Source organism: Oncorhynchus mykiss, chromosome 2, assembly GCF_057628025.1.
Source record: "Oncorhynchus mykiss isolate SJ-2025 chromosome 2, ASM5762802v1, whole genome shotgun sequence".
Classification (NCBI taxonomy): Eukaryota; Metazoa; Chordata; class Actinopteri; order Salmoniformes; family Salmonidae; genus Oncorhynchus; species Oncorhynchus mykiss.
Window position 1 is genome coordinate 28,727,280 of NC_143023.1, and position 26,434 is coordinate 28,753,713.

Below are 26,434 nucleotides of genomic sequence, written 5' to 3' on the forward strand. Positions count from 1 at the left end.
TTGCTCCTAAGGATGAACCAGACTTGTGGTCTACAGTCTTTCCCCCCCCCCCATGATGCCAAGCACAGAGACACTGAGTTTGAAGGTAGGCCTTGAAATACATCCACAGGTACACCTCCAATTGACTAAAATGATGGCATTTAGCCTATCAGATGCTTCTAAAGCCATGATGTAATTTTCTGGAATTGTCCAAGCTGGTTAGAGGCACAGTCAACTGAGTGTATGTAAACTTCTGACCCACTGGAATTGTGAATTATAAGTGTAATCTGTAAACAATTGTTGGAAAAATGACTGTGTCATGCACAAAGTAGATGTCCTAACCGACTTGCCAAAACTATAGTTTGTTAACAAGAAATTTGTGGAGTGGTTGAAAAACGAGTTTTAATGACTCCAACCTAAGTGTATGTAAACTTCCGACTTCAACTGTACTTTTTCAAATTACCGCCTATGAGCTAGAATTGGAATCTTTAACTGTGCTAATGCAGATTTTTTTTAAAAGCAGTGATGGAGAGCTGAGAAATGAGGCATTTTTGGTAAGTACTTGGGGGCAGCATTCTTTATGCATGTCCACTATTATTTGGTGACAGCCAAGGGATGTGAAAGATTCAGAAATGTAATTTCTCCTTTTTATTATAGTAGGCGTAGTAAAAGAGAATGAACATTCCTACAGAAATAAAGACACTTGTTTTGTAGCCTATAGAAAAAGATGTCAGCTGAGGAAATGTAGGATTACAAAAATTGTATTCATTTGAAATGAATAGAAACGTGCATTATCTGTCTGTTTAAGTTGAAGACAAATAGGCTCCACGTGTAAATAAACCTACCCTTCACCCCCCCTCCCAAACACACTTTTTAATTTACTTATTTATAAATCTTCAACAAGCTTAAATCCACCTGATGTTATGTCATCAAATGCCTGTTGAAAAAAATTGACTCTCGATGAAGATAGATATCTTCTGAGTCCATTCATTCTGCCGCCTTTATAGAGGGAGGTGAGACTTCCAGGGGGTCATTCTCTTCCTTGTATCCCCCCTCTGCAGTGTCCGATGGGCCCAATTTATATCTGCCCTGCAGGTGGCACCCATAGAGCCCTCCTAGCACTAGCACACAAACACACACAGCCAGGAGAAATGATACTGCCACCAATTCACTATGGTAATTCTTGGCTGTTAAGGGTTCATTGTGGTCTTCTGGTTTCTCACTGCTGGAAAGGGGGTCTGGGGTCATATCCTCTGGCTTCTCAGTACTGGAATTGGTGTCTGGAGTCTTGTCGGTTGTGGTTACGTCTGTGGTGATGACTGGATCCTCCCCAAAGTTAATGAGGTCTAGCTTGTCAGTGTCGCTTGGAATCTCCATCATAGTGGTCATCTGGTCTTTAGTCTCTGTGGTGGTGATCCGAAATTGAACGGCTGGAGTATCAATGGCCTGAGGAGAGACACTCTGTCTCACATTGTAGATAGCTGCTGTCTCCTCATAACCCCTCTCAACAGAGATGCAGTGGTAGATTCCGAAGGTGTCAGGTGTGGCCATGAAGACCAGATTCTCATCTCCAGAGTGAAAGAAGAGGTGGTGGGGCAGAGCGCTAGCTTTGGCGGACTTCCAACTCAGGGTTGCCAGATTGGAGGATCTGGAACACTTCAACCTCACTACTTCATTTAGCTGTGCGTGCACCTCCACTGGGGATAGAATGTGAGCACAGACAAATTAGTGAGTTATACATAATATAGAGCACTCAATGCTTAAATGTTTTTTTACTGGTTTTATTACTTTATAATCCCAATACACTTGTGTCTAATTGTAGTGATCACCTAGCAGAGGTTTAGCTGTGAGGGAACCTTGACACTCCATCACGTTGCCATGCTCCACATCCTGCCGTCTGACAGCAACAACACATACAAATGCAAAGATGGAGTGAGAGATGGAAAGGTAGGAGAGAGAGAGGAATGTCCATTAATATTGGTGCCCTGACTGTTCTCTTCATTGCACAAACGCATGCATGAGTGCTAGGCTGGGATGTCATCGATTTTACAATTTTTTATAAAAAAATAAAATAATGAATGGAAATGCCACGGGGAACCATCAGTATGTGGAGGCCAGTGATTAATCTAAAGATCTAAATATGTACTCACGCATTGGCTGGAATGGCAGACACACTGGCACAGTGTCCACTGGCAGGGTCCCAGCCACAGAGGGGGTCTCGTGCCAAAACACACTGGGCACAGCTCTTATAGGACGAGCACTGGGATACAGGCACCTGGGTCACCCCTTCAGAGGTCCCCACATAAAGCACACCCTGCGATAGGAGGAACAGGCATCAAAAGGCTTTAGTGGATGAAAGGCCACAGACAGTATACAGAGAGATGCCATTTGAAAACATGTATTGACAAAAGTTAAGATTGAACAAATGTGTACCTTGGAGGTGGAGAGAAGTATATTTTTCACCAGCTGTGGTTGTCTGAACACTTGGATCTCCTCTATGATGTGGGTATCCTTGTTCAACAGCACAGCTTTGTGGAGAAACCCAGACTCTGACCAAGAGAAGAGTGAAAGACAAAAGTTGCAAACAAAATAAAATGTGCTGGGACAAAATTATCTGCCATCAAATTTGGGATGGGAGTTGTATCACCACATGAGCAATCGGACAGAAGTTTACAGACCAAGAATAAAGAGCAATGTCCAGATTGAAAATAACTATGACACACCACTAAGCAGGAAGAGTATGGTGTAGTCCTGTCCATTGGCTGCTTTTGTCCGTAGTGCAGCAATCCGACTGTAGCGCTGGTCAGGCGAGTTGAGAACTGGTGCATTGCCAATCGGACGCACACTTCCACTGGCTAGGAAACTTTCCTTGACTGCCATTAGAGTGGTGTCTGAGGCATTGGCCAACCCACACTGTCAACAAAAAGGCCATAAACTCAGTCATTACAATTGCCATGAGGGGAACAAAGGGGTTAAAGAGGATTTGGTCATTAGGCTAATTGCACAAGTCCATAAATTAACAACTACAGTGGGGAGAACAAGTATTTGATAACCTAAAAAAATCGGCAGTGTTTCCTACTTACAAAGCATGTAGAGGTCTGTAATTTTTATCATAGGTACACTTCAACTGTGAGAGACGGAATCTAAAACAAAAATCCAGAAAATCACATTGTATGATTTTTAAGTAATTAATTTGCATTTTATTGCATGACATAAGTATTTGATACATCAGAAAAGCAGAACTTAATATTTGGTACAGAAACCTTTGTTTACAATTACAGAGATCATACGTTTCCTGTAGTTCTTGACCAGGTTTGCACACACTGCAGCAGGGATTTTGGCCCACTCGTCCATACAGACCTTCTCCAGATCCTTCAGGTTTCGGGGCTGTCGCTGGGCAATACAGACTTTCAGCTCCCTCCAAAGATTTTCTATTGGGTTCAGGTCTGGAGACTGGCTAGGCCACTCCAGGACCTTGAGATGCTTCTACGGAAACACTCCTTAGTTGCCCTGGCTGTGTGTTTCGGGTCGTTGTCATGCTGGAAGACCCAGCCACGACCCATCTTCAATGCTCTTACTGAGGGAAGGAGGATGTTGGCCAAGATCTCGCGATACATGGCCCAATCCATCCTCCCCTCAATACGGTGCAGTCGTCCTGTCCCCTTTGCAGAAAAGCATCCCCAAAGAATGATGTTTCCACCTCCATGCTTCACGGTTGGGATGGTGTTCTTGGGGTTATACTCATCCTCCTTCTTCCTCCAAACACAGCGAGTGAAGTTTAGACCAAAAAGCTCTATTTTTGTCTCATCAGACCACATGTGGTCGGCATAGTGTGTTACTAATGGTTTTCTTTGAGACAAATCTTTGAGACTGTGGTCCCAGCTCTCTTCAGGTCATTGACCAGGTCCTGCCGTGTAGTTCTGGGCTGATCCCTCACCTTCCTCATGATCATTGATGCCCCACGAGGTGAGATTTGCATGGAGCCCCAGACCGAGGGTGATTGACCGTCATCTGGAACTTCTTCCATTTTCTAATAATTGCGCCAGTTGTTGCCTTCTCACCAAGCTGCTTTTTTGAACATATTTTTTTTAACCTTTATTTAACTAGGCAAGTCAGTTAAGAACAAATTCTTATTTTCAATGACGGCCTAGGAACAGTGGGTTAACTGCCTGTTCAGGGGCAGAACAACAGATTTGTTCCTTGTCAGCTCGGGGGTTTGAACTTGCAACCTTCCGGTTACTAGTTCAACGCTCTAACCACGACGCTACCCTGCCTATTGTCCTGTAGCCCATCCCAGCCTTGTGCAGGTCTACAATTTTATCCCTGATGTCCTTACACAGCTCTCTGGTCTTGGCCATTGTGGAGAGGTTGGAGTCTGTTTGATTGAGTGTGTGGACAGGTGTCTTTTATACAGGTAACGAGTTCAAACAGGTGCAGTTAATACAGGTAATGAGTGGAGAACAGGAGGGATTCTTAAAAAAACGAACAGGTCTGTGAGAGGCGGAATTCTTACTGGTTGGTAGGTGATCAAATTCTTATGTCATGCAATAAAATGCCAATTAATAACTTAAAAATCATACAAGGTGATTTTCTGGATTTTTGTTTTAGATTCCGTCTCTCACAGTTGAAGTGTACCTATGATTAAAATTACAGACCTCTACATGCTTTGTAAGTAGGAAAACCTGCAAAATCGGCAGTGTATCAAATACTTGTTCTCCCCACTGTATATAAACCTATTATAGCCACTGCAAAAAAATAGGTAAACCATGAGAATGGATCCTTATAAAGGATATTGTTCTCAACCCTGCCCATATACCGTAATCTACCCTGAGAATACAAACATTAAGAACACCTGCTCTTTCCATGACATAGACTGACCAGGTGAAAGCTATGATCCCTTATTGATGTCACTTGTTAAATCCACTTCAATCAGTGTAGATGAAGGGGAGGAGAAAGGTTAAAGAAGGATTTTAAAGCCTTGAGACAATTGTAATATGTATGGTGTATGTGTGCCATTCAGAGGGTGAATGGGCAAGACAAAGGATTTAAATGCCTTTGAACGGGGCATGGTAGTAGGTGCCACCGGTTTGTGTCAAGAACTGCAACGCTGCTGGGTTTTTCACGCTCAACATTTTCCCATGTTTATCAATGTTCCACCACTCAAAGGACATCCAGCCAACTTGACCCAACTTTGGAAAGCACTGGGGCAAAGACGCTTTTTGAAACATTGTTGAGTCCTTGCCGCAACGAATTGAGGCTGTTCTGAGGGCAAAAGCGGACGGGACGGGACGGGGGGGTGCAAATCAATATTAGGAAGGTGTTCTTAATGTTTGGTAAACTCAGTGTATACTTCTACAGTATAGGATTGGCCCATCCACACCTTGCCCAGGTTGCTAGTCTTGTACATGCGAGGACTCCATTGGTGGTTTTGGAATATCTTGTAATTCCCAGCAAACACATCTTTGATGTCCCCAAGCCGAAAGGCACACACAGCAGACTGCCCTGAAGCCACTGACCTGGGAGTGGAAGGGGAGAGAAGAGATATAGACAGAGGGTAGGAGGCCAGCAGGAAAGAGAGATGTGAAAGAGGGGGCAGAACCATATAGTTTTTTCTATTTTGTGAGAAAGTTAACCCAAATATTGGCACAATTGTTTGGTCATGTCATTAGACCTCCAGACATCTCATCTTACATGTGCAGGAATAAAATGCTCACCATTGGGATGTGAAGATACCATAGAAAATAATATCTTGTGTGGAGTAGCCCTCTGATGGAGCGAGGGTGAACACATCCTGGATGATATTGAAAGGCAGCTCTTTGGGAGGCCGACAGAGAAGTTCGGCTTTAGCAAAGGAAGTCCAGCGTTTCTGCAGGATGCGCTCTCCCCCAATGTCATCCTGACGCACCCACGGACAACATATTTGTTTAGTAATAATCATGACATGGTTCACTTTTTGGGGCACTCTGTTTTGAGAGTGTTCTGAATACACCTCTGGCCTTTTACAGTGCCTTCAGAACATATTCACACCCCTGGACTTTTTCCACATTTGGTTGTGTTACTGCCTGAATTTACTGCCACAATACCCCATAATATCAATGGAATTACAGTGAGCTCCAAAAGTATTGGGACATTGACATTTGTTGTTGTTTTGGCTCCGTACTCCAGCACTTTGGATTTTAAATTATTCAATGACTATGAGGTTAAAGTGCAGACTGTTAGATTTAATTTGGGGGTATTTTCACGTCAACCGTTTAGAAATTACAGCACGTAATTACCTAGTCTTCCCGTTTTAGTGGACCAAAGGTATTGGGACAAATTCACTTGTGTATTAAAGTAGTCAGAAATGTAGTATTTGGTCCCAAATTCATAGCACACAATGATTACATCAAACTTGTGACTTTACAAACTTGTTGGATGCATTGGCTGTTTTTTTCCGTTATGTTTAAGATTATTTTGTGCCCAATGGAAATGGTAAATAATGTATTGTGCCATTTGAGTCACTTTTATTGTACAGTACATTAGAATATAATGTTTCTAAACACTTCTACATTAATGTGGATGCTAGCATGATTGCAGATAGCCCTGAATGAATAGTGTATAATGATTAGTGAGAAAGTTAGATGCGCAAATGTCATAACCCCAAGACATGCTAACTTCTCTATTTGTTGTCTTAAGGGGGAAGATGTTAGTCTTTGGTTTTTCCATTTATGTTTTGAGGTTGGACTTTAGCTCGTCAGCACATAGGGCGTACTGATTGCTGTCATCTCGTTAGTCAGTATGTTTTACACCTGTGCTGGCTTGTCCATTTTGTTAGTCGGTATGTGTTTCAACTGAGCTGGCCCATGTGCTATTTAAGAGTGGCTGGCCCAGTACTCCAGTTGTCTTGAAATATGTGGAGGGTTAACACCTTTAGTTGCGTTGGGATGTTTTGGCGGGTATGATATTTGTGCATCTGTAACTCTCACTCATCATTATTCATGATTCTATACCCCACACATACTGTTAGGTCCCTCAGTCGAGCACTGATTTTCAAACACAGATTCTACCACAAAGACCAGGGAGGTTTTCCAATGCCTCACAAAGAAGGGTACCTATTTGTACAGTTGAAGTTTACATACACCCTCCTGCAGCAAAGCACCCCCACAACATGATGTTGCCACCCCCGTGCTTCACTGTTGGAATGGTGTTCTTCGGCTTACAAGCATCCCCTTTTTCCTCCAAACAATGGTCATTATGGCCAAACAGTTCTATTTTTGTTTCATTAGACCAGAGGACATTTCTCCAAAAAGTACGATCTTTGTCCCCATGTGCAGTTGCAAACCGTAGTCTGGCTTTTTTATGGCGGTTTTGGAGCAGTGGCTTCTTCCTTGCTGAGCGGCCTTTCAGGTTATATCGATGTAGATACTTTTGTACCTGTTTCCTCCAGCATCTTCACAAGGTCCTTTGCTGTTGTTCTGGGATTTATTTTCACTTTTTGCACCAAAGTACGTTAATCTCTAGGGGACAGAACGCGTCTCCTTCCTGAGCGGTATGATGGCTGCATGGTCCCATGGTGTTTATACTTGCGTACTATTGTTTGTAAAGATGAACGTGGTACCTTCAGGCTTTTGGAAATTTCTCCCTAGGATGAACCAGACTTGTGGAGGTCTACAATTTGTTTCTGAGGTCTTGGCTGTTTCTTTTGATTTTCCGATTATGTCAACCAAAGAGGCACTGAGTTTGAAGGTAGGCCTTGAAATGCATCCACAGGTACACCTCCAATTGACTCAAATGATGTAAATTAGCCTATCAGAAGCTTCTAGAGCCATGACATCATTTTCTGGAATTTTCCAAGCTGTTTAAAGGCACAGTCAACTTAGTGTATGTAAACTTCTGACCCACTGGAATTGTGAATTTTATAAGTGAAATAATCTGTCTGTAAACAATTTGTTGGAAAAATTACTTACCGATTTGCCCAAACTATAGTTTGTTTACAATACATTTGTGGAGTTGTTGAAAAACGAGTTTTAATGACTCCAACCTAAGTGTATGTAAACTTCCGACTTCAACTGTAGATGGGTAAAAAATAAAACAAGCAGGCATTGAATAACCCTTTGAACATGGTGAAGTTATTAATTACACTTTGGATGGTGTATCAATACACACAGTCACTACAAAGATACATGCATCCTTCCTAACTCAGTTGTCGGAGAGGAAGGAAACCGCTCAGGGATTTCACCATAAGGCCAATGGTGACTGAGTTTCATGGCTGTGATAGGAGAAAACTGAGGATGGATCAACAACATTGTAGTTACTCCAATACTAACCTAAACGACAGATTGAAAAGAAGGAAGCCTGTACAGAATACAAATATTCCAAAACATGCATCCTGTTTGGATTAAAGCACTAATGTAAAACTGCAAAAAATGTGGCAAAGAAATTAGCTTTATGTCTTGAATACAATAAGAGTTAGGTTTGGGACAAACACAACACATCACTGAGTACCACTCTTCATATTTTCAAGCATGGTGGTGGCTGCATCATGTTATGGGTATGATTGTCATTGGCAAGAATTAGGGAGTTCTTTTGTTGGATAAAAATAAATAGAATAGAGATAAGCACAGGCAACATCCTAGAGGAAAACCTGGTTCAGTCTGCTTTCCAACTCTGGGAGACAAATTCACCTTGCAGCAGGACAATAACATAAAACAGAAGGCCAAATATACACTGGCGTTGCTTGCCAAGACGACATTGAATGTTCCCGAGTGGCCTAGTTACAGTTTTGACTTAAAATGACCGTCTAGCAATGATCAACAACAAACTTGACAGAGTTTGAAGAATTAAAAAAATAATAATGTGCAAATGTTGAAAAATCCAGGTGTGCAAAGCTCTTAGAGACTTACCCAGAAAGATTCACAGCTGTAATCACTGCCAAAGGGGATTCTAACATGTATTGACTCGGGTGTGAATACTTACGTAAATTAGATATTTCTGTATTTTATTTTCAATACATTTGGAAAAATGTCTAAAAACATGTTTTCACTTTGTTATTATGGAGTATTGTGGGTAGATTGGTGAGAAGATGTCATTTAAACCCATTTTGAATTCAGGCTGTAACACAACAAAATGTGGACTAAGTCAAGGTGTATGAATACTTTCTGAAGGCACTGTAAATACTCTCCTGTCAGTAATGACAGAGGAAGCAGTCACATTTCTGCCTTGTGAAAAAGAGAAGTTGCATCTCGAGGGTTCTCATATCCTTCTGAGTAAATCTGTGCATAGGAGAATGGGGAGGGACACTGGCCTACCATTCTACCAGGCTTAGGGGGCAATTCCTACTCAATTCAGGTAAATAATTTAATTTAAATAAATTAATTTGAGAAGTTAGCATGTTATATTCAATGAGGATTTCTTTTCCAATTCATTAACTGGATTAATGTTAATTTTTCCTATATTAAATGGAATCGAAGCCCCATCCTGTTACTTACCTTGCAGACCTGGGCTACCCGCGCTACTTTGAACTCATCCAGGAAGCTGTACTCATTTCCAATTTCACTGAAGAAGAAGTACACCTTCCCCTCGCTGGTGTCAGATGCGGAACTGACGAAAGTGGGCTCTGAAATAAAGGAAATTACACAAACATCTCAGACAATTACACAAACATCTATTCAAGCACAGACGGGTAATACACAACATGGTATGTGGACACCCCTTCGAATGAGTGGATTTGGCTATTTCAGCCACACCGGTTGCTGACAGGTGTGTAAAATCGAGCACACCGCCATGCAATCTCCATAGACAAACATTGGCAGTAGAATGGCCCATACTGAAGAGCGCAGTGACTTTCAAAGTGGCACTGTCATAGGATGCTAACAAGTCAGTTTGTCAAATTTCTGCCCTGCTAGGCCTGCCCCGGTCAGTGCTGTTATTGTGAAGTGGACACGTTTAGGAGCAACAACGGCTCAGCCACAAAGTAGGTAGGCCACACAAGCTCACAGAATGGGAGTGCTGAAGCACGTTGCGCGTACAAATCGTCTGCAACACTCACCACCAAGTTCCAAACTGCCTATGGAAGCAACATCAGCAAAATAGCTGTTTGTTGGGAGCTTCATGAAATGGGTTTCAATGGCCCATTAGCCGCAATACCAAGCATTGGCTGGCGTGGTATATATCTTGCCGCCATTGGACTGGAGCAGTGGAAACGCATTCGCTGGAGTGATGAATGAATGTAAAGTTTGATGGATGAGGTTTTTCATGGCTTGGGCTAGGCCCCTTAGTTCCAATGAAAGAAAATCTTAACGCTACGGCATACAATGACCTTCTAGACATTTCTGTGCTTCCAACTTTGTGGCAACAGTTGGGGGAAGGCCCTTTTTTTGTTTCAGCATGATAATTCCCACGTGCGCAATTTTTTTTTTTCAAGATAGGTGTGGAAGAACTTGGCTGCCCTGCACAGAGCCCTGACCTCATCCTCTTCGAACACCTTTGGGATGAATTGGAATGCTGACTGCAAACCAGGCCTAATTGTCCAATATCAGTGTCCGACCTCACTAATACTCGTGGCTGAATGGAAGCAAGTCCCTGCAGCGCTGTTCCAACATCTAGTGGAAAGCCTTCCCAGAAGCGTGGAGGCTGTTCTAGCAGCTAAGGGGGGACCACCTCCATATTAATGCCAATGATTTTGTAATGAGATGTTCAAAGAGCAGGTCTCCACTTACTTTTGGATATTGAGTGTAACTATTTTCTTGCCAATTCAACAGTTGCAAAATCAGTGAATGTAGAAGAGTTCAAATAACAATCAAAGTTTGACATGTTGATATATTTAGTGATTCTTAATACACAATAAAATGTGAACAATTGGTTTTGTTGTGTGCAGAATAGGGAGAACAACAGGGTATCGAGCACAGAGCCCTGGGGGACACCAGTTGCTTATGTTCTGTTTCTTGAACTGAAGCTAACACAAAGGTGTATGTTGAATTTGTATAGAGCTCGCCAGCTTGTAGTCCTAAAAATTGGAAATAAGTTACCTCTGGTATGTTTGGCCATTCCTATGGGGGAAATTAATGGGGAAAGAATGGGGTTTTGGGATAAATTTATAAATTAGGTCTGAGGTTAACACACGCTTAGGAGATCTTATAAATGTTGTTCTTTGAGATATCAGTCAGTTAACATGACCTTTTATGAATTATGAAGACTGTGCTTGTTTTGAATACATAACTGATTCAAAATTCACAATCTTCATCAGCTAATGTAATTTTTTTATCTCATAGAACAAAACATGTAAGATCTCCTAAGCCTGTGTTTAACCCCATGAACAAATAATACAGTACTTACTTTAGAAATCTATAGTAAACTATAGTATCCCACGATTGTGTAGTGTTTACTATAGAATGTTGTAGTATACTGTCAAATACTATAGTAAATACTACAGTAGTATCCGGAAAAACACTACACTTTAACTATAGTAAATACTACAGTATTCATTTAGCATATCTCCATTCCCTTCCCCCATATCCTCTTTTGTGGTCTAAGGCACTGCATCGCAGTGCTAGCTGTGCCACTAGAGATTCTGGGTTTGAGTCCAGGCTCTGTCGCAGCCGGCCGCGACCAGTAGACCCAGCGTCATCCGGGTTAGCGACTCCTGTGGCGGGCCGTGCGCAGTGCACGCTGACACGGTCACCAGGTGCACGGTGTTTCCTCCGACACATTGGTGCGGCTGGCTTCCGGGTTAAGTTGGCATTGTGTAAAGAATCAGTGCGGCTTGGTTGGGTTGTGTTTTGGAGGACGCATGGCTCTCGACATTCGCCTCTCCCGAGTCCGTACACGATGAGACAAGACTAACTACCAATTGGATACCACGAAAATGGGTTGGGTAAAAAAATATCTATATATATATATAGAATAGACTATAAACTCAGAAAAAAAGAATCATCCCTTTTTCAGGAACTTGTCTTTCAAAGGTAATTCGTAAAAATCCAAATAACTTCACAGATCTTCATTATAAAGGGTTTAAACACTGTTTCCCATGCTTGTTCAATGAACCATAAACAATTAATGAACATGCACCTGTGGAACGGTCGTTAAGACCCCGCCCTGTGCAACTGGGTACTGGACTTCCTGACGGGCCGCCCCCAGGTGGTGAGGGTAGGTAACAACATCTCCACCCCGCTGATCCTAAACACTGGGGCCCCACAAGGGTGCGTTCTGAGCCCTCTCCTGTACTCCCTGTTCACCCACGACTGCGTGGCCACGCACGCCTCCAACTCAATCATCAAGTTTGCGGACGACACAACAGTGGTAGGCTTGATTACCAACAACGACGAGACGGCCTACAGGGAGAAGGTGAGGGCCCTTGGAGTGTGGTGTCAGGAAAATAACCTCACACTCAACGTCAACAAAACTAAGGAGATGATTGTGGACTTCAGGAAACAGCAGAGGGAACACCCCCCTATCCACATCGATGGAACAGTAGTGGAGAGGGTAGAAGGTTTTAAGTTCCTCGGCGTACACATCACAGACAAACTGAATTGTTCCACCCACACAGACAGCATCGTGAAGAAGGCGCAGCAGCGCCTCTTCAACCTCAGGAGGCTGAAGAAATTCGGCTTGTCACCAAAAGCACTCACAAACTTCTACAGATGCACAATCGAGAGCATCCTGTCGGGCTGTATCACCGCCTGGTACGGCAACTGCTCCGCCCACAACCGTAAGGCTCTCCAGAGGGTAGTGAGGTCTGCACAACGCATCACCGGGGGCAAACTACCTGCCCTCCAGGACACCTACACCACCCGATGTCACAGGAAGGCCATAAAGATCATCAAGGACAACAACCACCCGAGCCACTGCCTGTTCACCCCGCTATCATCCAGAAGGCGAGGTCAGTACAGGTGCATCAAAGCTGGGACCGAGAGACTGAAAAGCAGCTTCTATCTCAAGGCCATCAGACTGTTAAACAGCCACCACTAACATTGAGTGGCTGCTGCCAACACACTGACTCAACTCCAGCCACTTTAATAATGGGAATTGATGTAAAATATATCACTAGCCACTTTAAACAATGCTACTTAATATAATGTTTACATACCCTACATTATTTATCTCATATGTATACGTATATACTGTACTCTATATCATCTACTGCATCTTTATGTAATACATGTATCACTAGCCACTTTAAACTATGCCACTTTGTTTACATACTCATCTCATATGTATATACTGTACTCGATACCATCTACTGCATCTTGCCTATGCCGCTCTGTACCATCACTCATTCATATATCTTTATGTACATATTCTTTATCCCTTTACACTTGTGTGTATAAGGTAGTAGTTTTGGAATTGTTAGCTAGATTACTCGTTGGTTATTACTGCATTGTCGGAACTAGAAGCACAAGCATTTCGCTACACTCGCATTAACATCTGCTAACCATGTGTATGTGACAAATAAAAATGGATTTGATCTGATTTGATAACAGCTTACAGACAGTAGGCAATTAAGGTCACAGTTATGAAAACTTAGGACACTAAAGAGGCCTTTCTACTGACTCTGAAAAACACCAAAAGAAAGATGCCCAGGGTCCCTGCTCATCTGCATGTGGCATGCTGCAAGGAGGCATGAAGACTGCAGATCTAGCCAGGGCAATAAATTGTAACGTCTGTACTGTGATACGCCTAAGACAGCACTACAGGGAGTCAGGACGGACAGCTGATCGTCCTCGCAGTGGCAGACCACGTGTAACAACACCTGCACAGGATTGGCACATCCTAACATCACACCTGCGGTACAGGTACAAGATGACAACAACAACTGCCTGAGTTACACCAGGAACTCATCATCCCTCCATCAGTGCTCAGACTATCCTCAATAGGCTGAGAGAGGCTGGACTGAGGGCTTGTAGGCCTGTTGTAAGGCAGGTCCTCACCAGACATCACCGGCAACAACGTCGCCTATGGGCACAAACCCACCGTCGCTGGACCAGACAGGACTGGCAAAAAGTGCTCTTCACTGACGAGTCGCGGTTTTGTCTCACCAGGGGTGATGGTCGGATTCGCGTTTATCATCGAAGGCTTTTATACACAGAGGCCTGTACTCTGGAGTGGGATTGATTTGGAGGTGGAGGGTCCATCATGGTCTGGGGTGGTGTGTCACAACATCATTGGACTGAGCTTGTTGTCATTGAAGGCAATCTCAACGCTGTGCATTACAGGGAAGACATCCTCCTCCCTCATGTGGTACCCTTCCTGCAGGCTCATCCTGACATGACTCTCCAGCATGACAATGCCACCAGCCATACTGCTCGTTCAGTGCGTGATTTCCTGCAAGACAGGAATGTCAGTGTTCTGCCATGGCCAGCGAAGAGCCCGGATCTCAATCCCATTGAACTATCTGATTAGACCACAGTCCTACCTACCAACAGGTTATGGAAAATGTGCTCTTTTAGTATTTCTCCAGTAGGTTTCCTCAAGGAGAAAGCCCGCACTACTATGTCAAAGATAAAACAAAACACAGTAATGTCTGCAAAAACACTACAGTAAATTCTATAGTATACTACATTCTGCAAAAACAGTATAGTAAATACAACAGTATACTACAATCTGCAAAAACACTACATTAATCACTATAGTATATACTACAGTTTTATTTTTTAATGTGGGATATCACAGACCTTATCTTCAGCGTTTATCCAAAAATCCCCCATTCATTTTCCCATAGGCTTTGGCCAACGAGCAAAGGCGGAGTAAGTGCCAAAAAAAACATGTTATTACTATTGCGCTCTATTTGTTGAAGACCACTCACCATTCAAGGTCACTGAAGTATCCTGGCTAACATCTGGGCGACCATCTTTACTGAGATGGCGGGAGACCATTGGTGTCTTACCCAGGAAGTCATTTGTCGTGGCTGTGAAAAGCTCACCATCTATATATATAGAGAAACATGTTCAAAATTGAGGTATCCGAGTGACGAGAACAAAATACAAAGTAGAGCATTTATTCGGAAGTGTTGGTGTCTTCTTGACAATTATCATGTGGCATCGTCACCAAGGCAGTCCACTAATTCAGCTACAATTGGCTCTCCACATCATCAATCTCACCAACAGAGATGGCTGTGTTTCTTTGATATGGGTTGAACGGGCAGCAACCTTTTCCGTTATTGTACTTCCTGGGGACTTTGGCCATGGTGAGAGTGTCTGTGTCCTGAGAGAATGAGAGAGAAAGGAACAGACACATTGAGAGGGGGGAGGAATTATAGGACCATAAGTGGGAAAAAGAGAGAGGGGCCATTAAAAGTGTGTTATAGGTTTCATTATCATATAAATACTCTGTCTATCCAAATATGACGTAAAGGAGAAGAACAGAAGGCTTTAGGAGAGTCTAGGAGATCTGCAGTGTCTTACCATATAGGTATCATGAGGGTTGTACGCAAATGTTCCACAGGCATACAAGTGGGTGGCATTGATGGGTTGCAGCACTCGCACAAAGTTGGGACAGTCCGTCTGAGGAAAATAAGTACATAGGCAGATATCAAAGAGGTGAGAGTGGTTCTCATTGGTTTCTTGTGAAGGCAAGTGTGTGCATTTAAGTGCATGATGGCTCAATGAATACCGTTTCTTTCTTGCCCTTAGTGGTACACTCGTGTAGAACATCTGGAGGGGGCTTCCATTCCATCTATAGGAGGAACAGACAGAGAGAATATTTGTAGACTGTAGGAACCTTTTTATAAACGTATCTCTGATGAAATAAGACAGCTCCCTCTTCCTCTCGAATGTGCCTACCTTAGTCTTCATGGTTATGACATCAGGCTGGCTGACATCCAATGAGAGCACAGCATCTTGTGCCCCTACAAACAGAGTGGAGCCGTCGTCACTTAGCAACAGTGTGGTGGTGTTTTTAATGTCTGGTTGGCTGAATAATTGAAGAGGTCTCTCTGGGCTTTCTGAAAGGAAAGGCAAATAAAAATGGTATGATTATGATGTATGTTTGTGTGGACCGCCAGCTAACACCGGACCATGGGTATTGATACATTCCCCCCCCCCCCCCCCCCCCCTAAAAAGTTATAATGGGGTTCCATAATGTAGCAGCTAGTGCTCACTTTTAGACTGTGAGAGTTGGCTCATATTCTCATCTCTTTTTACCACAACTGTTGTAAAACGGCATACGTACTGTGTATATATAGGTATCCAAACAAAAACTCAGACTATGTGGTCTCACTTTTGAACATGTAGCATTGTGCACAGTTTAATTTTAGATTTTGAGTGGCTTGGCCTTTGAATCTATCATCTTGACATCTGATTGTGGTCATTGACTTTCTTGTAAAACTGTATGCAAGCAAATGAGTCACAAAGAGCAAAAAAAGTGTAGAAATACTGTACTGTAGCTGACGACTGTGTGATCATGCTCTCCGTAGCCGACGTGAGTAAGACCTTTAAACAGGTCAACATACACAAGGCTGCGGGGCCAGGCGGATTACCAGGACGTGTGCTGACCAACCGGAAGGTGTCTTCACTGACATTTTCAACATGTCCCTGATTGAGTTTGTAACACGAACATGTTTCAAGCAGACCACCATAGTCCCTGTGCCCAAGAACACAAAGGCAACCTGCCTAAATGACTACAGGCCCGTAGCACTCACGTCCGTAGCCATGAAGTGCTTTGAAAGGTTGGTAATGGCTCACATCAACACCATTATCCCAGAAACCCTAGACCCACTCCAATTTGCATACCGCCCAAACAGATCCACAGATGATGCAATCTCTATTGCACTCCACACTGCCCTTGGACAAAAGGAACACTTATGTGAGAATGCTATTCATTGACTACAGCTCAGCGTTCAACACCATAGTACCCTCAAAGCTCATCACTAAGCTAAGGATCCTGGGACACCTCCCTCTGATACTGGACTTCCTGATGGGCCGCCCCCAGGTGGTGAGGGTAGGTAGCAACACATCTGCCACGCTGATCCTCAACACTGGAGCTCCACAGGGGGGCGTGCTCAGTACCCTCCTGTACTCCCTGTTCACCCACGACTGCATGGCCAGGCACAACTCCAACACCATCATTAAGTTTGCAGACGACACAACAGTGGTAGGCCTGATCACAGACAACGACGAGACAGCCTGTAGGGAGGAGGTCAGAGACCTGGCCGTGTGGTACCAGAATAACAACCTATCCCTCAACGTAACCAAGACTAAGGAGATGATTGTGGACTACAGGAAAAGGAGGACCGAGCACGCTCCCATTCTCATCGACGGGGCTGTAGTGGAGCAGGTTGAGTTCCTCGGTGTCCACATCAACAACAAACTAGAATGGTCCAAACACACCAAGACAGTCGTGAAGAGGGCACGACAAAGCCTATTCCCCCTCAGGAAACGAAAAAGATTTGGCATGGGTCCTGAGATCCTCAAAAGGTTCTACAGCTGCAACATCGAGAGCGTTGCATCACTGCATCACTGGTTGCATCACTGCCTGGTACGGCAATTGCTCTGCCTCTGAGCGCAAGGCACTACAGAGGGTAGTGCGTACAGCCCAATACATCACTGTGGCTAAGCTGCCTGCCATCCAGGCCCTCTACACCAGGCGGTGTCAGAAGAAGGCTGTAAAAATTGTCAAAGACACCAGCCACCCCAGTCATAGGCTGTTCTCTCTACTACCGCATGGCAAGCAGTACCAGAGTGCCAAGTCTAGGACAAAAATGCTTCTCCACAGTTTTTACCCCCAAGCAATAAGACTCCTGAACATCTAATCAAATGGCTACCTGGACTATTTGCATTGTGTGCACCCCCCCAACCCCTCTTTTTACGCTGCTACTACTCTCTGTTTATCATATATGCATAGTCACTTTAACTATACATTCGTGTACATACTACCTCAATTGGGCCGACCAACCAGTGCTCCCGCACATTGGCTACCCGGGCTATCTGCATTGTGTCCCACCACCCACCCTTTTTACGCTACTGCTACTCTCTTTTCATCATATATGCATAGTCACTTTAACTATATGTTCATGTACATACTACCTCAATCAGCCTGACTAACCGGTGTCTGTATGTAGCCTCGCTACTTCTATAGCCTCGCTACTGTATATAGCCTGTCTATTTACTGTTGTTTTATTTCTTTACTTACCTGTTGTTCACCTAACACCTTTTTTGCACTATTGGTTAGAGCCTGTAAGTAAGCATTTCACTGTAAGGTCTGCACCTGTTGTATTCGGCACACGTGACAAATAAACTTTGATTTGATTTGGAGAAATAGGGGATATAATTGACCATTGTTTTGATTGGGTAACAGCTTGAGGGGAAAAGTAAATGAAGTATGAAAAAATACTATATTGGATACCCCATGTAGCATAAACCAACTACAACTGTCACCTGACCTAAACATGTATTATCAGGCAGTCTGTGCTTATAGTGTATTTAAGTGTGTCTGTCCATACAGTCTGTCTGTGGCCTTGGTCAGTAGTTCCCAAACTGTGGGGTGCAGGCGGTGCGTGGGGGTCCAGCTTTCAACTTACTCTTGAAAGTTGTAATAGTAGAATGCACAAAGTGACATTTTGAAATTGGGTAGTGCATAATCCGTTTTCCTCGTCATGTCTGTCATTGCAGACCTTAGAGCTATTTATAACTTGTCAGAAATGTCCAGGTCAACTAGCCCATGTCAGCTAAAGTGTTTTAGCTAGGTTTTTTTGCCCAGAGATTCTGTGTGAATGTTTGCGTCACTCAAATGTCACATGAATACACATTAGACATGGCAAAATCTATAGAATTGCAAGAAAATTAGCTTTAAAACTGCAACATTTTCTCTTCACCCCATGACAAAAGGGTTAAAATTGCAGGAAATAAGCTTTAAACCTGCTAAATATTCTCTCCGCCAACAAAAGAGGTGTGTGTCATGAACAGTGTGTGTCAAGAACAGTGCTTGTGCCCATAGAAATAGACGTGGCGAGAGCGAGTACAGGGCGGGGGCGAGGGGTGTTCCCCAATGCTGGAAGGGGGGCCTGAGTGAAAAGGTAATGGGCCTTCGTGTCTATTGTGCCATCGTGTTTCATGCCACTGTGGTTTCTTAAAATGTAGAGGAAGAGGCACAAACGGAAATTTTAAGTGACATGCATACAGCCACAAGCTATGCGTAGTCGGAGCATGTCTCAGCAGTTCAACATGAGGAAGTGTTTTTTCATATTATATCCTGACAAATTATATATTTACATTAAATAAACTTGAAATAATATCTGTCTTTCCTGAATGCTGCATCTTTGCAAGATTCACACACAGATGCAAATACATAAAAACCCAGTAAATGGACATGAAAAAACAATAATGAATCAAATGTTCTACTAACCGAGGGGGAAGGAGATCCGTGGAGGTTCCAACCCTAGTGAAGGGGTCAGGAGAAGCCCCAGTAGAGCAGAGAGACTCCAGGCCAGGCTCCCAAATGCCATGGTGGGGGTGCTCCTCTCAACAGGACCGGCTGGAATACCTGGATGGAGATTGAGGCGGAGGATGTGGAAGGATCTGTTGTTGAAGAGGACTTCCTCATGTGAGCACAGTGTGCGTGTTAAATGTGTGTGAGTCTGGCTGTGCTGAGAGCTTTGTTACACACTTGTGAAAAAGGTGTTGCAATGCTGTGGCCTGCATCGTCTGACTTCCTCTCGTCATCACCATAACACGAAAAGAGTGCCTTTTGTGCCCCTTTGATATTTTAAGTAGAAATTGTGCACCAATATTGAATTTTAAAAGACTGTTACAATAAATAAAGTGCCCTGTTAATATTGACAATATGTAGAATTCAATAAATCAGATTTTTAACATGAAAAGTTTTGCAACCTCCACTTAACTCCAACATTTATCCAAGTTATCACCATCATCGTAAAGCCATAGTTATTTCGTTGCTTTGACAGTCATTTCTGAACATTATTATTCATTTCCTGTGATTAGTGATTCATTTACCTCTGTCCCTCATTTTAAGGTTGACCCTGTTACATGAAACTAACTCTCAATGGAATATGGTAACACTATTCTGTTTGAAATATTTTTTTCAAAAGAAACTTTGAACATTTAACCTAGTCGATTTCCGTAGCCCTGTGGAAATCAAATTAGCATAATATCCCATAGGGTTCAACTGCGACTTCATCTCTCAGAGCAGTCATCCCTCAGGGTCTATGCTGCTACCTACTGATATGTCATCTCTCAGTGCAGTGCACCTCACAGGAAAAGTAGGGGTGTCAAAAGGAGTGGGCGTTCCGAGTCTTACATGCTGACCACACCGGCAGGAGCGTTGCAAAATAAATCATTCAAACTGCCCACGTGCTTGGTTCTACTTTTGACACACTGCAAGTCCCACCTCTCCCATCTCCTCATTGGTTTTTGGGAGCATATACCCACGTGAATGAAAGAAGAACTGAGGTCCACACTTCAGTCCAGTTGGTGGTGGTAATGCACCTTAAAGTTGGTTGCCAACCGACATATAACACAAAGAAGAAGAAGTCTGAAGGAGGATATATTACTAGAAACTAACTAGGTTTCCCCTTTTATCTGTGGATTAATTGTCGGAGTAGAGAACAGACGATTTGTGTGACTCAAAATGGGTCAAAATTCTACAAAGATCCAGAAAAAAGGACCTTGTGCATTTCAGGTAAAATTTCAACCTAATGTTTATATCCCAGGACAGGTTAGCTAGCAACAGCAAGCTAGCTAGCTAAATGTCCATGAATGTTTAATGTGTTTCGACCTGTCCACAAATGAATAGTTGGTTCAGAGTTCTATTGATATTTCAACCTGCTTGTCCTGATTGCGTCAGGTGTGGATGAACAAAATCAACATTTGTGCGATTGCCCAGTCTAGTCAGCATGTTAACACTAGAAGTGCTGAAATTCCACAACTACTAGAACCACCATGACTTGATATTTAAATTATTATTATTATTATTTAAAAAATTCAATAATAAATAATACATTGTAAAATGAATGCAGTTTTTATTTTAAGGTAGCTAACGTTAGCTAGCATTTACAAAAAAGTTAAAAGTTACATACATGGCTACTGGTAGGTAACATTCAAAGACACAGTGAAGACATTTTTTTTTTTGCATAACAGAAATTCCTTACTGTCATCTCTGCAGACCTTGACTAACGTTCGATAACCCAAATTACATCTTGAGAGGCACCTTTCGAAACCCCCACAAATTTCCTGAGAGATGCACTGCACTGAGAGATGACATACCAGTAAGTGGAAGTATGCTGTAGAGACCCTGAGGGATGACTGCTCTGAGAGATGATGTTGCAGCTGGACCACTCTCTTAAAATCTGTCAATTTCAGCTAGAGAACAGTTTTTTTTTCTGTTGCTTTGGATGTGTCTCAATCCACTGCAACTGCCGTTCGCACTTCCGCAACTGCGGTGAAAGGTGACAGGTGAAAGGTGACAGGGCTAGAGCAGTGTTTGTCATGCCATGAAACATTGGTCTTCACACAAAATCGTCTGTAGTGTCCGAATTGTTTGGCCTACTACGACCCCTCTATGGAAAGATGAGATTCTCACGGTGGTGTTCTCCGCTTTGCTCTACGACCCCCACAGGCATCTTGGGACTCGTCTGAAGTCAGTACAGCTGATCTGCCACCATCTTTCTGTAGCGTTCAAACAGTTTGGGCTACATACCAATATAACCCCTATGTGGAACGGTGTGAGTCTCACGGACACATTTTGCTCCAGGACGCCCATAGGCCTCACAAGACTCATCTGAAAGTTTCCCGGTACGAGTTCAAAAATTAATAGAAGTACAGTATATACAGTGCATTTGGAAAGTATTCAGACCCCTTGACTTTTTCCACATTTTATGTTACAGCCTTATTCTAAAATGTATTAAATATGTTTTTCCTCATCAATCTACACACAATACCCCATATACTGTTTTTTAGAAATTGTAGCTAATTGATTCTAAACAAAAAACAGATACCTTATTTAAATAAGTATTCAGATCCTTTGCTTTGAGACTCTAAATTTCACTAAGGTGCATCCTGTTTCCATTGACTATCCTTGATGTTTCTACAACCTGATTAGAGTCATCCGTTGTAAAAAGCTATCGATTGAACATCATTTGGAAAGGCACACACCTGTCTATATAAGGTTCCACAGTTGACAGTGCATGTCAGAGCAAAAACCAACCCATGAGGTCGAAGGAATTGTCCATAGAGCTCCGAGACAGGATTTTGTGGAGGCACAGATCTGGGGAAGAGTACCAAAACATTTCTGCAGCATTGAAAGGTCCCCAAGAACACAGTAGCCTCCATCATTCTTAAGTTTGGAACCACCAATACTCTTCATAGAGCTGGCGTCCCGGCCAAACTGAGCAATCGGGGGAGAAGGGCCTTGGTCAGGGAGGTGACCAAGAACCCGATGCTCCCTCTGACAGCGCTCCAGAGTTCCTCTGTCGAAATGGGAGAACCTTCTAGAAGAACAACCATCTCTACAGCCCTCCATCAGTCAGGTTTTTATGGTAGAGTGGCCAGACGGAAGCCACTCCTCAGTAAAAAGGCACATGACAGCCTGCCTGGAGTTTGCCAAAAGGCACCTAAAGGACTCTCAGACCATGAGAAACAAATTGGTCTGATGAAACCAAGGTTGAACTCTTTGGCCTGAATGCCAAGCGTCATGTCTGGAGGAAACCTGGCACCATCCCTACAGTGAGGCATTGTGGTGGCAGTATCATGCTGTGGGGATGTTTTTCAGTAGCAGGGCAAGAGACTGGATCCAGCATCCTGGAGTCGCCTCTTCACTGTTGACATTGACAATGGTGTTTTGCGGGTACTATTTAATGAAGCTGCCAGTTGAAGACTTGTGAGGCATCTGTTTCTAAAACATTTTCCGATAGCATATATGGAATGTATTTATTAGACTGTTAGAATGCTGCAGTCAAAATGACCGCTCATTGGTTCAAAGTGGGTTCCCTTGAGGCCCGGCTTTTTTAGTGTTAAGTACACAAGTTTTGAAATACAACATTTTGAACAACACACGTTCTACAACTGTGTGCAAGGAAGAGTGAATGGTGCGTAGTGCAGTTGTGCCATTTCACCAAAACCTACACTTATGGATCCAAAAGGGTTTTCAAGAAATGTTACAAAATAAACCAACTCATCTTCCATTACTTGGAGATAGACAAAGAAATATTTCCCCATAAGACAACTTCAAAATTCATAGTAAATGCTCAGAGGAAGTCTGACTTCTCAGAATTAAGCCTCCTGTTATGTTACGTTTCCTTTTGTGTTAAACGTGAGAGCGACATGACATCTCTTCTCACATCTGCATCCCCTGAAACCAGTCACTGTGAATCCGGGCTGCATGCACACACTCACACCATGTATGAGAAGAATGTATTTGATCAAATTGGCATGCAAGCTAGTTAACACCTTCCTCCTTCCCAAGCACCCAGTGTTGGTTCAACTTAGTTGCACACCCAGTGCTGTGATATCACTGTGTGAAAGGGTAAGTCAGCCCAAAAGATTAATAATACAAAAGAGGAAAATTAAGCAGCCAACAAAACCAGTCACTTTTCCACAGTCTGTTTTATTTCCCTCAGCAGCAGTGAACGTCTCAATTGAGACAGTAGGAAAAATGCAGACAGAGGTCAAAGTAGAACAGTCTCATGAAAAGACCCTCCCATAATTGCATTGAGCAAAATTTGTAACAATTCGTGTTACATCTGAGTGTTCTCATACTGATAATCAGACGTATTAGAAATGTAAGACATATGAATAGAACCAAAGGGAGAGTGTGTTCAGAACATTGGAACAGAGCATTGTCAGTAGAAGGTCAAAAAAGGACATTAACAAATTCTAAATCAAATGGACCGATGGAAGGCATAATCACATGCCTGCGCCATTTAGAGTTTGTCATAATCAAAGTTGACAACTTTAGTAATTAATCAAAATAATGAACAGTCAAATTATCTGAAATGCTTGTAATGCATACCAGTACTCATTTATCCAAATGACCAAGAAGTATTGGCAGATTTCAAATCAGGATGAAGATTATCAGTTTCAATTATCATACCTGCTAGCCAAATTCTCTTTGACTAAATAAGCCACCATTGATACACAAAACCATCTATTTGCTGTATAAACACAGTTAGCCATGTTGCCGTGGAGTGCTCAACTTAAAACTCATAAGGCTGGTAATTCATCACTTTAAACAATATTAAATGGAAGACAAACAGACGTTTTGACTTGGAAAACAATCTTTCACTAAAAATGAAATACACGTTCATGACATGCAGGCAAAATCAATACTGTTGCCTGCCGACATACAGCCCCTGTACTGGTGGCTCACCACTTCAGGAGTAGTATGTATATTGTGGTTTATTCCAGAACATCAGAACACTTTATATTAAGTTGCCCTTATACCATGAAGTTACTCAAACTAATTTGGTAACTAGCTGTACACTGTACTGCAGAGAAGGAACATAACAATGCTTGAATTGCACTAAAAAGATAAGTAACAATATGTTTTACATTAATTACCAATCTAGTTACATGAAATAAGACTGAGAAAATGATATTTGGTGTAACTACATGGCATTGCTGTGACTTAATGTAAAGTGTGAGCCTATAGTTTTTATTTTTTTTTCTCGTACATTCAGTCAGCGTTTCCCCAGTTTAACTCTTAAGGTTCGCCTAAAAGGACACCCAAATCGAACTACCTGTAGCTCAGGCCCTGAAGCAAGGATATGCATTTTCTTGGTATCATTTGAAAGGAAACACTTTGAAGTTTGTGGAAATGTGAAAGGAATGTAGGAGAATAACACATTAGATCTGGTAAAAGATAATTCAAATTAGAAACCAACCATTTTTTTGTATTTTTTTTGTACCATCATCTTTGAAATGCAAGAGAAAGGCCATAATGTATTATTCCAGCCCAGGTGCGATTTATAAATAGTTCACTAGATGGCAGCAGTATATGTGCAAAGTTTTAGCCTGATCCAAGGAACCATTGCATTTCTGTTCAAAATGTTTTATCAAGACTGCCCAACTGTGCCTAATTTGTTCATTAATAACTTTGTTCAAAACTGTGCACGCTCCTCAAACAATAGCATGGTATTCTTTCACTGTAATAGCTACTGTAAATTGGACAGTGCAGTTAGATTAACAATAATTTAAGCTTTCTGCCAATATCAGATATGTCTATGTCCTGGGAAATGTTCTTGTTACTTACAACCTCATGCTAATCGCATTAGCCTACATTCGCTCAACCGTCCCGCAGGGGACCCACCAATCCTAAAGAAGTGAATCCCATGGCTTGGTTTTAATTCACCTGAATATGTGAAGACTCATTTAAAAGAGCTCCTCATTCTATGAGTGCACTTAACTCATTCTGGCTTACACTGGTGCGGCACAACTGATCACCAAAGGTACAAAAAAGGCAACCGATCTTCTGTCGCAGCGTAGGTCAGGCTTCGAGAAGTGGCCTATCATTTCACAAAGTTCAATCTACTTCCCCCCTCACTTCTCCAGAGATCCATCTCTTTGGCTTTTAAATAGCCCTTATTGTAGAATTAAAACTAGTAGGCAAGTTAGAATTCTCTGGTATTTACAGTTGTACAGCTCTGCAATCAAGAACTAAGGTTTCTGTGACACTATTCTCATTTCATCTCAAGGGTTAGTCAGAAAGGGTTGCATGCAAGGTCCTCCCCCTCAATGACACCATTGTGATGGAGATCAAAGAAATCATTGCGGTGAATGAAAGTGTTGACATGCTTCTTTATTCCAGAAAGAGAGCAAGAGATGGTCAGGACTGGTTTCCTGAGGCCTGCATTAGCCAAGCCACTTAAAATAAAATACTGCAAAATGGTGCAAAAGTGGTGGCCACAGTCAGATTGGGAGAATGACTTGGGCTTCAACCTATAAGTAGAAGAGTAATACGTTGTTCTGAAGCATCACAGGGCACATTCAAATGTGCCAATGCCATAAAACCAGTACTGGGCCTTTAATCTCAATTGAGCTTAGGCTCTGTGTAGACATCCATTTTTGTAATTGTCAGTTAATGTCAAAAGCCACACAGTTTTCATGAAGTGTTACATCTTTGACGGATACTTAACTACATCCATCCAGTTTCTTAATGGCCAACGGATCAACCCAACTGAACATTCCAAACCTTCTCTGCTTTGCTCGGAGCCCCAGTCTGTCCCAACACGACACGTAAGGCACCTGTCAGTCTCTCAGGAAGAAGACAACAGGAAATAGTTTAGGGGGGGCAGGGAGAGTGAAAAGCAGCCTTCATTTGGAGACTTCTGGGTTCTGAGCCTTCCTATAAGGTTCTCCATAATAAAACTCTTGGCTGAATCAGTGCAATTCATGCGTTCAGGTCCGGTTTAAGAGAATCTCAGAATCTTAGTGGTTTTGTGGATCTTTGGCAGTTAAACCGGAGGTGTCGAGTTGGGTTTCCTGGGTTGTGACGTCCGTACTGGAGGTAAAGGGGCACGTCTATGTGAGATAGA

At 42.7% G+C, this 26,434-nt stretch overlaps 2 protein-coding genes, 1 long non-coding RNA gene and 1 other non-coding gene across 7 annotated transcripts in view; 2 read left to right on the forward strand and 2 right to left on the reverse strand.

Annotated features, from left to right (window-relative positions):
- Positions 1–612: 612 nt before the first annotated feature.
- LOC110486243 (semaphorin-4A) lies at positions 613–20,434 on the reverse strand. The gene is made up of 14 exons (XM_090195438.1): positions 19,294–20,434; positions 15,735–15,895; positions 15,565–15,627; positions 15,357–15,455; positions 15,054–15,156; positions 14,759–14,878; positions 9,447–9,574; positions 5,694–5,875; positions 5,360–5,495; positions 2,703–2,892; positions 2,413–2,528; positions 2,130–2,293; positions 1,809–1,876; positions 613–1,676 (listed from the first exon to the last, which is right to left on the reverse strand). The coding sequence occupies exons 1-14, from the start codon at positions 19,391–19,393 to the stop codon at positions 967–969; spliced, it is 2,340 nt and encodes a 779-aa protein (XP_090051564.1). The 5' UTR covers positions 19,394–20,434; the 3' UTR covers positions 613–966.
- Positions 14,387–14,439, forward strand: LOC118944146 (U7 small nuclear RNA). The gene has a single exon (XR_005039452.1). It is a non-coding gene; the product is annotated as a U7 small nuclear RNA (small nuclear RNA).
- On the forward strand, positions 20,417–24,789 carry LOC149984927 (uncharacterized). Its single transcript, XR_016485746.1, has 2 exons — positions 20,417–20,586; positions 21,070–24,789. It is a non-coding gene; the product is annotated as an uncharacterized LOC149984927 (long non-coding RNA).
- Positions 23,489–26,434, reverse strand: part of LOC110486252 (disintegrin and metalloproteinase domain-containing protein 15) — a 36,886-nt gene continuing 33,940 nt past the window's right edge. For 3 of the 4 annotated variants that reach the window (XR_016485697.1, XM_021557720.3, XM_021557712.3), the window contains one exon: positions 23,489–26,420. Coding sequence is in view for 3 of the 4 variants with exons in the window: in XM_021557720.3 (XP_021413395.3) it covers positions 26,354–26,420 (67 nt within the window). In the remaining variant the exon portion in view is untranslated. The remainder of the gene's footprint in view (positions 26,421–26,434) is intronic. The other variant, XM_090195417.1, reaches the window with a different exon arrangement.

Excerpts from the sequence above, each read along its gene's own strand:
- LOC110486243 (XM_090195438.1), bottom strand. The coding sequence starts at position 19,393 with ATGGCATTTGGGAGCCTGGCCTGGAGTCTCTCTGCTCTACTGGGGCTT. Across the intron at positions 14,879-15,053 it reads AAACACAGCCATCTCTGTTG|ATGGTGAGCTTTTCACAGCC; the intron begins GTGAGATTGATG and ends CTATATATATAG. Across the intron at positions 1,877-2,129 it reads TCTGCCATTCCAGCCAATGC|ACGGCAGGATGTGGAGCATG; the intron begins GTGAGTACATAT and ends TGTTGCTGTCAG.